Genomic DNA, 12151 nt, shown 5'->3' on the forward strand with positions numbered 1-12151 from the left:
ATTGGTCAAACAACTATTTCTAGAATCCCTATTCTAGATTTTCACGTAAAAACTGAGAAAAGTTTTATTAAAACGCATTTTTTGCTTCAGAATTACTTAAACGGAAATTCTGGTTATATATTGAAGCACTTTCAATTTAAGGGATAAGCACGTCATTTTAGCTTTTTGTACAAGTTATTAATTTAAGTCATTTAATAAAGTATGATGAATACTTTATTAAATGAAGAAAAAACAGGAATCTTTGATAACAATTATATTTCTTACGATCAATAAAAATGAATTGCTCTTAATTTTCATATCACAAAACTTTTTTGCACATTCGACAATGAAGAAAGTCGATTTCATCGCTCTTCGTGCAAAATCAAATTTTTACTTCTTACTGCGAGTGATAATCTGAATTCGTACTTTTTCTTCTTGTATGCGTTGGGTCTGACGAGGCCGAGGTCTGTCGTGTTGCTACTTCACTTGACGGCTCTTCGATGCTGATCCTAATCCTAGGAATGAGCACAATGGCGCCCTCGCTTGATTCCCCCGACTCGGGGGGGCTCTCTTTAGTCCTCGAGGCTCGCCAGCCGTTCTTTCTGTAGCTGGCGGTTGCTTTTTGTAGCTTGGGAGAATCATTCGATTCTTTTCGAGTGGTTTCAGGAATCTGATCATTGGGCAAGGATTCCTGCTCACCCTCGGTCAGTTCACCGTTATCAGAACCACCAGAGCGCTTCTGCTCGCGTTCTTGGATTATAGCTGTCTCTGCTATTGCTGCTGCAGCTTCCGCGATTTGGTCAGCTGTAAAAAATTGCACAGAATAATTCATATAATGTAGAAATATTTCCATCAATTACGATGGCAAGATTATTATTTGATTTTTAAATACCTTGACTTAGTTTTACTATCGAAGGTAGATCGATTGATTTCGTAGCTGGCAAAATCTTTTTCCATCTAGTAAACGGTGTGTCATGGCTTTCTAATCTCTTCTCCGCTATCTTGAACATCTTTCGCCGCTCTTCCGTGCGCTCTTGCCTCAGTTGAATCTTACAAATTTATCATAATTGATTTTACTTTGTTTTTAACGTGTACAATCAATAGAGGTATACATTAATTCTTACTGTTACCTTTAAATCGTTATTGGATTCTCTGAGCGAATTCGTCAAAGAAACCATGTAATAGATTATCAGAGCCATCAGAACTATCAGAGGAATAACGATACCAGGCGAAGCAATGTAATCCAAAACTCTATAATATAAAGTTTTAACCAGATAAAAAACTAGAAAATTAGGTAATAGAATTATAAGTAATAGCCTGCATTATATCGTAACTTGTACTCATGAATATAGGTAGGCAACGCATTCCGCAAGCTAGATGTGGCCAAATAATAAATTCTCTTGTACCCGGAAAATGGACCACAATGCCAAGACGGTTCGACCCAGACTATTGCGTAGCCGACCGGCAGCACGCATAAGAAGAGCATGGTTAACAGTAATGCTAGGTAAAAATTGTTGGATCTATGAACAAGTAACACGTGTTTAATGGATTATATTACATTTAACAAAAAGAAACTATTTTCAACCGGCATACAAACCTAGAAGCTTTGAAGACTATTTCGTGTGGTACATTACATGTAAGCACTGTCCAAGACCTCAAGTACATCAAGATAACCAATTTGATGACGTTCAGGACTATCAGTCCTGGACTGAAAAATATACCCATCCAGACCATACCTACATTCAATTCATGATTAGTACGATGCGATACTAGTGTCATAAGTGGCCCTTTACGGCACGAAAAAAAAAATTACCTTGATTGTTGACAAGATGTAGAATATTCTCAGCGATTTTGAAATCACCGTACTGAGGAAATTGCTTCTCAAGGTCCCAGCACCAGCAACTGTTCATGTAGCGAACGAAGAGTGCCCGAAAGAAATCCATTCCCATCGTAGAGAAGATTGTCAGCACAAGGTCCATCATGGTTAGCTTGGCTATTTCCTGGCCAAACATCGTCTCCCAGCACAGACCGCGCAAAAGCCGACGCGTCTTTATATCTAACGACGTCATTGACACTAGATTTTGTTCATACTCGAGATTACTCAAACAAAATATTGGAAACATAAAGGATGTGAATACATTGTCGAAGAACGATAAATAAATCTTGTACTTTCTATTACCTGAAAAATTATCGGAAGTGAACGTCTTGTACGTGCAGATACGCTCGTAGCACCTGATCACTCTATCAACGTCTCCGCATGAATTAGCTGTAGTAGACACTGCAGGATAATCTGCTTTATTATTCGATACAACTTTTTGCGTTGTAGTTTGAATCGCATTCTCAGTGCTCAAACCCGGGAAAAAATTTTCAGTCTTGTTATCGACATCCAGAAATCCGTAATCGTTGTAATTAACATGGGGATAATTGTCATCGATGTTAATCAAATTCTCGTCAATGTTGATCGTATTTTCGTCGGGGTTAATGGCATTTTCATCCATCTCTATAGGGTTCTCGTCCATGTCTCGCAGGTAGTTGCGAACTTTCAGTCCATTATGTGTGAAATTATCTAGAGAATCCCAGATTTCAGTTGCACTGTCTATGCTGGGTAGACTGAAATTTGCGGGATCAGAGAACAGAGTGACGTTGGATTCAAAGATGACTTCTTCAGTTGTCCAGTCCGACAAAATACTGTTGGCGTCGAATTCGTGAAGAGTCAAGATCTCCTGGGAGGTGTTTAGAGTGTTGTCTATCGGCAGTGTGTAGTTTGTAGCTTGGTTGCTAATGGTAGAGTATTACTGTTTATATCAATGGCATTGTTCATTCTCGAGATAACAATATATACATGATTTTATTATACCTGTCGAGTGTATTAGGCCACAATGAGTTGCTTGTTTTATTAGAGTTTGAAGAAAAATTTGAGCTTAGAACGAGGCTCATAGTCGCGATACTTGAAGCAGCGTGTAAAATGTTTGACTTGCAAGGCACGAGTCTATTGAAGCAGTTCTCCAAAGTAATCGAATCATTCGGCTTTAAACTCTGCAGCTTTTCATCCTGATAAAAAATGAAAATGTGAATATCATAGTGAAAAATTTATACAAAATTTGTTTACTTTCATCCTAAAAATGACTTGCCGATGAATTAATCTTCTTGAAGAGCGCGTAAATCAAGGAGTACATGTTGAGCAAATTCAAAACCATGATACTACGATATCAAATAGAAAATTTGTAAAAATTAGAAATTTCATAATTAAACGAAGTTTGGTAAATTTATAGAAAGCATTGATAAAAAAAAACACACCGTCCAAGTTGTAGTCTCAATTGCTTTCGCGGATGGTAGCTCTCGATGATGCCTAGCACTTCGAACAGAATGGGAAAGCTATAGGTAATGAGGGTCATGACGACAGTGATTTCATTCTGGCGCCACCAACTGCTGTTGGCAGCGCGTATATCTTCGCTACGCTCGACAACTTCTACTACCGCATACGCCGACACTGCCAAGAGAGCCATCACAAGCATATTAACGAATATTCTTATGCTCATAATCTTCCAACTGCAAAATCGTTTTAAATATATCTTTTTAATATAATAACATCAAAAATATTTTTCAAATTGAATTTTTACACACAATTTACGCACTTTCGTTCATCGCGATGCTTTTCGGACTCTTCGAGCAGTGCTTCTTTGAGTCCAAGTACGATGCTACCGATCCGATTGTGGGCGGTTTCGGCGTTGCCAATCATAAAATCCCAGCCGGTGAAGAGCTTCCATGAAAAGGCGCACTCATCCTCCTTTTCTGACAATTTACTCATTCGCGAATTCTTGGCCATTCTTGAAAACAAAATTTTCACTATGAGTTGTCCATTTTGTAGTGATCTAGTAAAATATCTATGTGGAAAAGTATACACATAACTCACTTCCTTAGAATAGCGACGAAACTGTAAGTATAAACGACGAGATTAACGACGAAGTAAGCGAGAGGCAGCTTGTAGGCCTTGTAGGTGTGCTGATTGGCATACCAGCCGTAAAAAAAGGGCGAGTACTTGAGATAGCCTTCGAATTCCCAGAGGGTGAGAAGGTGGGTCGACTTGAGCTGCTCCTCGGGCAGCATTATTTTGCGTTCGCCTGCGATGGTTGCGTTTTGCAAAGTTGCCAAAAACTGCCAATATTATAGGTACATGCGAAAAATTTAGTTGTTCAAATATGCGATAACCGAGTTTTTAAATACTGTACATTCTTACATATTATGTTATAACTATATATTTACGATGCTTACCTCTGGAATAGCGACGAAGGTAACGAGTGCTGCGGAAATAACGAGATTGATCCAGAAGAGCCAGCGTAGAAATATAAAGTACGAGGCGACTGCCGAGCCGAACTGAGATTCAATCTGTTTTATGCGACGCTCCCACGGTACCAGGACCGTTTTGAAATTCACAAGTTCGCGTTTGAAGTACTGCCATTTCTGTAGAACTCGATTTACCATTAGAAATCAACGGTCATAATGTAAGTCTGACAGAACTCGGACATTTCTACTAGAAACATATTTGTTCAAGCTCTACACAAAAGCAATACCTTGGTGAGCAAAATCGAGGCACGAGCAATGGCATCGCGCGTGCTGCGGGTCTGCGCGAGTCTCTCCTGCAGTGCTCCTTCGTGTTTGCGCACGTAGGCCTTGGCCTGACGAACAAGCTTGAGCTTCTTGCGTAGGGGCCAGGGCTGCTGTTTCACGCCGTGGAGCACCTCTTTGTGCAGCTTGAGGTTGTCCAAGATCTGTTCCTCGCCACCTTCGTCTATCGAGATCGCAGTGCTATGGATTGGAAATTTTTTCGTGAAATTGAGATACGTGTATGTATCATATTATTGGGAAAAATGAAGTTTACATTAGAAAAATTAAACGAAAAAAGAACTCACTCGCCAGAGCTGGTGGTGAAAACCGAAGATCTCCTCCTCAACGCGCTTTCGGCGTCAGGGCTAAACGGCGAGGATGGTCTGCGCTTTCTGCGACTGTGTCTGCGAGATGAGTTGCGTCGCTGAATTATCGCGCACGCTGACGCCGAGTAGTCGTCCTCCTCTGCCACCTCTTCGCTTTCTACTCGAGTGAAAAATAAAATATACAACATATGCACAATAGTGACCAAGTGATTTACGCATGCATGAACAGGTGATTTTAAAAATAAAATAAAATTATAGAATGCTTTTGTAGTTTGAAATCGCAAGCATTATTTATTGCGGTGGATTGTTTTTTTTTTTTTTTTTTTTATAACTCGTTCGCGAGAAATGAAGTGACGGGCATTTCGTTACATCTAGTAATCGCTAATTATTATTTACTACAGGAACGCTGAACCATAGTCTAGTTTACAAATTATTACATAATACAACAATACGATTATACAATGCTTTAGTGGTTTAAAATCGCGAAACCTTTTACGACGATGAAACTTTCGTCTTTTATAATTCGTTCATGAGAACTCAAGTCACAGATTACTTTATAATTGCAATTTACAATTATTGTTATTCCTATAACACATAAAATGTGATATATTGTACATTTAGATAACGCAATTAATGTCAAAATATAGATGTTAAAAAATACGAATCGCAGCACGGTAAAAACGTTAAACAGTCTTTGGTGAGCAAATTGTTCGATGTATATTGTAGTCTTGACTACAATGAAACAAACACAGGTAAAATAAATAATACAACTAATATTGGACAACCCTCAAATCATCCTTCTCCTCTTCCTCAATTGCATAGTGAAAGTAAGCGGCTCGGCCCTTCTTCTACCATCTAGTTTCGTCTTCTCCAAGTTCAGCAGGTTCTTGTTTGACAAGTGTTCACAAATGTAAGTGGCGATTTCTGTGGGCAACTTGACCGGCGCCAGCTCGACCAGTTTTATGCTAGCTTGCCGTATCAGATTTAATCTCGTCTTACCAGTGGTATAGTTGACTATCAGCTGCATGCAATAGTAGTGGCAGTATGCAAGCCTGTACTTCTGTGCCTCCATAGTCTCAGCAACGTCGACGTTCTGCGCGTACTTGACCAGCTGACGTCCCTTCCCCGTCAACAAATCGTAGTAGAACACATTGCTGTTGCCAATCTTGGTCTTCTGCATCAAGTGAATCTCTCGGAGACTGAGTTGAAAGATGGTAAAATATTCCGGTCTCGAGAGAATTGCATCGACGTTCTTTACTCCGATGAACTGCTGCCTTACGGTCATAAGGGCCATATGCCGCACTAGAGTGAAGCCAGGCTCCGTCTTGCGATCATCGAACCGAAGAGGATCGAAGATCATTGTGAAGGGGGTTAAACCTCTTTTGTTCTCAGCACACACATCCGCCCTGAGGCTCAGCAGTTTATTTACAAGATTAAGGCTGACGACAGCGCTACCGAAGATAAGTTTCTCCACTGTCACATGAAGCGCTGTATCACCGTATCGGTCTTTCAGGTTGATGTTTACGCCGCGATTCAGTAGCAAATTCGTAACTTTGTGCAGGCCATTGCATATGGAAGTGTTTAAGGGTGTACGAGTAAACATGACACTTTTGTGCATATCCGAGCCCTGATCCACAAGTAATCCAATTAGCGTGATCCGATTCAACCTGATGGCCTCAGAGATCAGAGGCTCCGCGTTTCTTGGATAGGCGGCCGAGTTCTCGTTAGCGACGGCACCGTGTTTTAAGAGGATTTGCATCCACGTCTGACTATTTTGTTTAATGGCCACGTGTAGAGGAGTCAGGTGAAAGGAATCTGCTGTGTTTGGGCATATGCCATGCTTGAGGAGAAGATTTAGGAGGTCCTCGTCACCGACTCCCAGAGCGATAAAGAGAGCCGTGCGCCGGTTGCGGTTCTCGGCATTAATGTCGAGGCCGTTTTTCAACAGCAATTTGACTAGATCGAGTCGCTTTTCTCCTGAAGCAATATTAATAGACTCTTATGAATATACATATGTGAATATATATATATCTCGAAATACAATGCTTGCGAAATAATTGATAACTATAATACTAAGTACTCTACAATACCTCTGTCAACGTTCTTAAGAGCGTAGTGTAAAAGATTATCTCCAGCATTGTTGATGACATTGATCCTGGCACCATTCTTTATCAGCAACCTCATCATTTTCAAGTTGCAATGCTTGATGGCGGCAAACATTGCTGTTAACTGAGTTCTGGTCATGCAGTTGACATCTGCTCCCTTGGAAATTAAGTAATTGGCCAAATCAACATTATTTAGTTTTGATGCTAGGTAGAGTGCAGTTTCACCCATTTTATTCTGAATATTGATCTGTGCACCAGATTCAACGAGTGACCAAACTATAGACATTCTTTTACTGCTATCTACCAAATCTGTCATAGCACAGTGCAGAGCTGTCGAGCCATTGTTCATAGTGAGGTTGACATCTATTCTAGTTTTTAGTAACAAATTAATGTAGCTCTCACTACTGTTCAGAACAGCCAGATGTAATGCGCTTTGACCAGAAATATTTTGGGCATCCATATCCAGTGAATGGCTCAAGAGGAACTCGACTAGGGCCTCATTGCGCTGCATAAAACAAAGAGCTTGTTTATCTTTTGCTTTAGCTGGATTATTGTTGTCCATTGCCAAGTGCAGCACTGTTTCCTTTTTGTTAGTTGTCCTGCTGATATCAGCACCCAGACTCAAAACAAGCTTTGTGAGGCTCAAATCATTTTGAAGGACTGCCAAGTGCAGAGCAGTCTGCCCCTTGTCAGTTAAGTGTATGTTTATGTCTCCTCCGCTTGCCACACTGCTTTCCACTTGCTTCAAGCATCTTTTGTTCACAGCATTGAGAAGCTCCTTGATGTGGTGTCTTTTAGTCATGATTGATTTTTATCTGCAACAAAAGTCGCCCATACGACTAGAATCACGCACATACATGTAGTAGTAGGGGGAAGGATTTTTCATTTTACTTACTCGTCCACGAACTGGTAATACTTAAGCCACAAGCAGCAGCAGCAGCAGCAACAAAATTAAAATGGTAAAAAGTAAACGAGTTTTTCGGACACAATAAACACAGACGGTAAGATATCTCCGCAAGAAGCTTGTAACAGATACGCATATAAGAGTATCAGCAAGACAAGTGAACGTCGATTTATACAGTCGTCGAAGTGATCAGCAACTGGCCATTGTTTACACCTGTGGTATACTTTCCGCTGGAATCGTATGGCGTTTGTACTGGCTTTGTTTATGTCCAGCGGCGATTTGCTATAATGGTGCCGATACTGCCGATTGCGCGCTTTGATATCTTCAAAACTGCGAGCGACAAGGGCCAACATAAGGAGGAAAGAGAAACCACGTGACCTGACTTTATCAGCCATGCCAACCCTAAGGAACTTTTTAGGTATTTGGATCGCACGATGAGTATTACTATACTATGAAATTGTACTTATATCTATACCTATATTCAATTGCAGTTGGTGGGCCTAGGAGACCTGATTTTTTGAATTCTGCAAAAGTTGTCTTTTTCGGAAGAAAATAAACCTTACAATTTGCAGCTGAGTATTTAAATAATTGTCTAGGTATAGACTTTCAAATCCTAACAGTGTGAAAAACATTGGGATTGAAAAAAGAGTAGCGCTAGTTACTAACCGAGAGTGGTAGGCTGCATATCAGCGGAAGATCTGGCGGCAGTGGTGTCGAGAAGAAAGGCGCGTCGTCGCGGATGATGGTGTTGGTGGTGATTGAAGTCAAAGCTGCTGGTGGCCGCCGGCAGCGGCGGCGATGCCGGGGTCGAGGGCTCTTGGCCGTCGCCGTTGCTGGGCTCGGCGATCGCGAACGTCACCGAGAGTCGGTCCACCGACGGCTGCGGAGACGACGGTTCCATCTGCAGTGGAAAACCGTTATTTTCCTTTCATGCCTTCAATATATATATATATATATATATAACGAAATGAAAAAAACAGTGAAAGTGGAATGACAAATAACGCACTTCCGGCTCATCCGTACTACGCTGATGCGGGAAGATGAGCAGCCGACTGAGATGCTTGATCGCGTACATGTTCGAGCGAGGTAAAATAGAATGAGCAGAAGCGCGAATGGGAAAAAGGGGAGAGAGAATGCGAGGATGCCGCACTAGCGGCGCAGTTTGAACTCGCCGGCGTTCTCGGGGGCATGACTCTTTAGCGCGCGAACACGAGTCTGTAACTGGCGGCCGCTTCTTGCCCCTTGGTTAGGCGCGCGGCAGCCGTGTGTCCGTCTCGGCCGCGCCTATACGCGGCTTCGGCCCATCACTCATCCCTCTCGGCCGCCCGCAGTCTGCGGCTTATGAAAGCTCTATAGGTGTGCGGCGCGAGTATAGGACAACCTACAATCAGGATTTCGTCAGGGTGCTGGTCTTGATTTTTTCGAGAGATAGGCGGGCTTATATCGAGGCTTTTCGGGTGCCCGCCTACATTAAATATCATATTATACAGAGAAGTCGTAAAATAGAATACATTCCTCTAACTCAAGCTCTTTACGAGCGACTAAAAGGGTCGAATTTTTACCGTCGCGCCACAAAGCCAGGCTTTCACGTTCGCCCGAAATTAGCCCAATGATTCGAGTCGCCTACATCTCACTCTGCACGCGATAATGTAAGTACTCGGTTTATTCGTTCTTCAAGACAATGCTTCGCGCAGCGCTGCGTTCTCAACGCTCTTCCGTACGTGGAAGCGTGAGGTCTGAAAGAGCTGTCGTTGACTGTGGGCCGTAACTATAAGTATAGTTTGCGGAGCGACTCTTTACGCGGATATAAGTACCGCAATTTTCGAGCGAGCTACTTTTTTTTCCGGGACGGCGCACCCTCGACTTGCTAGCCCAAACGATGCTTACACGTGAGCTAGTCTTGCACGATTTTTCGGATGTTTGCGCGCACAGTCCGTCGCAGAGAAAGAGCATAGTTAACGGCTTTGGCTTATAGATAGCCGTCGAAAAAGTCGAATAAATCGATGCGGGCCAAGCATATTACAGACTGGCATCACTCGGACGTATAATAAATCTCACAAAGTATATAGCGCGATGCTTTAATCACGGCGGCCGATGAGGCATCGCGCCCAGCCACGTTCGCGTGATTTTCCCTTTTCACGTGCCTCGACCTCGTTATATCTCGTTAATTCCGCGGCGATACGGCTGCGTATTCTCCAGTCTTTTTTCCTTCCGATAACTGCCTAGCTCAGAATGCGCGCGCGTGTGTGTGTGCGTCAGAGCCTGAATGGGACGTCGGGGAGAGGATTTTTAGCTCGGCAATTGGAATTTTTTTCTTTGCTTGCAACTTTGCCTTTCACGAGACGCGTCGCACGCTATTTCCAGGTAAGACCTATGCGCCCGAAAAATCAGCGTTCATTATAATGTGTGTGTGTGTGTGTGTGTGTGTGTCGCGTGCGCGCGACGAGTTGACCTCGTGTGTCGCTCGCCTCGCAGGGAGAAATGGAGAAACATCATTTACACTGTAGTCTATGTCGTGTGCAGCTAATTTGCAGCCGTTTTGAAGGATCTTCATTAGTTAATAGAGCGGAGGATTGCGCTGATGCGCTTGGATTACGTGGCTCCCTGGATAATACGAGCCGTTGATTGGCCTACCTTTCAAAGGGAATTGCGGGGGATGTGATTGACGGGTAAATTATGATCCGAGAGAGGGATATCCTTTTTCTTTGAAATAAACGTTTTAAAAAATGTTGAAAATCCAAAAATACATCATGCATTTGATTGAAGATCAGGCGTCGCACGAGAAAATCCAATGTACGAAATCCAAGTTGTCCAGCGCGTTCCCTCGCGATCCAGCGCAATGACTTAAGAATTAAAGAGCCCGAAGGACAATACAATTCATCGCGATAAGCAAATAAACCTCGCACACAAATCCCAATTACACCTAATGCCAAATGGTAATTATCTTTATGAAATACGTTCGTGCCCAGCGACCAGACCCTATATGACCCACGCTCATCGCGTATATGTATAGCTGTATAGGCTGAGCGTAGGTCGAGAAAAAGGTCTCGTAAAAAGGGGAAAATTTCGAGAGCGCGCGGAGAGAAGCGTGAAACCATCAATAACGAATATAACGCGAGAGGCACACCCTAACAAGTGCGAGTCACGCGAGTATATATGCGCCGATGATCTTACCTCCATACCTTATATATATATACTTGTGTGTACTGTGTATTAAAACGATATTATCGGCGTAAGGTCGAGTGTTTATACTTGCGGCGGGGTGTGTGCCGTGGCAATTTTTTCTGCGCGGGCGAGTGCTTTACCGTCACGCGCTTCTAATCCTTTAAAGTGCTGCTGCAGCTTGCTCGTGTGCGCGGTAATTGTTACCCAAGCTCTTCGGCTTCCTGACCCAGATGCCTACTCTTAACCTTAAGAGATATATTCATTGTGCAATTCTGCGCGATTAACTAGAAAGTAAATCTTAGATCGTATCCGCGATACTGTTAAACATTACCTGCGAAGCCGTCAGCTGCGGAACGACGATGGCGTTGCGATTGGCTCGCGACTGACTGCCGGTGTCGGACCTCAGGATACCTTGAGCTTGCTGTCTGGGCCTCATGCTCACCGGCGCGCTATTGTCCGAGGGCTGCTGACGCGGCCGCTGGGCCCCGTCCGGTGACTGGGCCGACTCGGTTGATGAATTTTGGCTCTCTTCCATTCGATGCAATCGATCGATACCTATGATAGACGGAAGCGATCGTCAGCCGAGCGCAAAGCAACTTGAACTAAACGGGGAGAGGAAAGCTCGTCGACTAAGCGCAAACACACGACTAAAAGCCCAGCTCGTAGTGCCCACGAGGCAGCTAACGAAGGAACGTATCTACGCGTGGTGCGACTGGTGTCGACGCGCCGTAAAGATGTGCAAATTGCCCGCGCGCAGTTGAAAGAAAAATAAAGAGCTCGGCCGAGTGAGCAGCCACAAAGAGATAAAAGGATGCGTGACGCTTTATCCAAAGCCCTCGCTGACTGGCACTCCTCCGACGGGTAAACACGCGCTGGAAATGTGAATTAATTAGAGTACATTCCTGATGCCCCTCTTTCTGCGATCCTTATTACTGCTGAATAATAATTAGACAAGCTCTGGATTTTCACGCTTCTGTAACGCTTATACCCGTTCACTTGGATGCGTTGTTGGGCTAATCGTAATAGGACCATACTTCGTAAAGTGTTACCTTTTCTTCGGATTTTTT

The 12151-nt window shown here is 43.2% G+C and overlaps 2 protein-coding genes across 4 annotated transcripts; both read right to left on the reverse strand.

The window, feature by feature from the left end:
* Nucleotides 1-238: 238 nt before the first annotated feature.
* On the reverse strand, nucleotides 239-12139 carry LOC100678832 (transmembrane channel-like protein 2). 3 transcript variants are annotated; one of them, XM_031920795.2, is made up of 17 exons: nucleotides 11416-12139; nucleotides 8586-8820; nucleotides 4890-5067; nucleotides 4551-4785; nucleotides 4252-4440; nucleotides 3893-4134; nucleotides 3615-3806; nucleotides 3277-3528; nucleotides 3111-3180; nucleotides 2837-3030; nucleotides 2159-2757; nucleotides 1793-2035; nucleotides 1577-1715; nucleotides 1314-1499; nucleotides 1110-1230; nucleotides 872-1028; nucleotides 239-783 (listed from the first exon to the last, which is right to left on the reverse strand). In XM_031920795.2, exons 1-17 carry the CDS (start codon nucleotides 11617-11619, stop codon nucleotides 377-379), a joined length of 3843 nt encoding a protein of 1280 aa, XP_031776655.1. In that variant the 5' UTR covers nucleotides 11620-12139; the 3' UTR covers nucleotides 239-376. The 3 variants fall into 3 exon arrangements, with proteins under 3 accessions (XP_031776655.1, XP_008216797.2, XP_031776656.1); XM_008218575.4 differs by having other exon boundaries at nucleotides 1793-2053; XM_031920796.2 differs by lacking the exon at nucleotides 11416-12139 and adding an exon at nucleotides 8926-9103 and having other exon boundaries at nucleotides 1793-2053.
* LOC100678068 (putative ankyrin repeat protein RF_0381) lies at nucleotides 5189-8223 on the reverse strand. The gene is made up of 3 exons (XM_003423962.5): nucleotides 7911-8223; nucleotides 7001-7830; nucleotides 5189-6887 (listed from the first exon to the last, which is right to left on the reverse strand). The coding sequence occupies exons 2-3, from the start codon at nucleotides 7815-7817 to the stop codon at nucleotides 5698-5700; spliced, it is 2007 nt and encodes a 668-aa protein (XP_003424010.1). The 5' UTR covers nucleotides 7818-7830; nucleotides 7911-8223; the 3' UTR covers nucleotides 5189-5697.
* Nucleotides 12140-12151: the final 12 nt, after the last annotated feature.

Source organism: Nasonia vitripennis, chromosome 1, assembly GCF_009193385.2.
Source record: "Nasonia vitripennis strain AsymCx chromosome 1, Nvit_psr_1.1, whole genome shotgun sequence".
NCBI lineage: Eukaryota > Metazoa > Arthropoda > Insecta > Hymenoptera > Pteromalidae > Nasonia > Nasonia vitripennis.

What these genes read in the sequence shown, in the direction of transcription:
- LOC100678068 (XM_003423962.5), bottom strand. Translation starts at nt 7,817, where the DNA reads ATGACTAAAAGACACCACATCAAGGAGCTTCTCAATGCTGTGAACAAA. An exon ending in TCTTAAGAACGTTGACAGAG is followed by an intron (nt 6,888 to 7,000) that starts GTATTGTAGAGT and finishes ATATTGCTTCAG; the next exon opens with GAGAAAAGCGACTCGATCTA.
- LOC100678832 (XM_008218575.4), bottom strand. Translation starts at nt 11,619, where the DNA reads ATGGAAGAGAGCCAAAATTCATCAACCGAGTCGGCCCAGTCACCGGAC. An exon ending in CCTTCGTCGCTATTCCAGAG is followed by an intron (nt 4,135 to 4,251) that starts GTAAGCATCGTA and finishes TAATATTGGCAG; the next exon opens with TTTTTGGCAACTTTGCAAAA. An exon ending in ATAGTCTTCAAAGCTTCTAG is followed by an intron (nt 1,500 to 1,576) that starts GTTTGTATGCCG and finishes ACTTGTTCATAG; the next exon opens with ATCCAACAATTTTTACCTAG.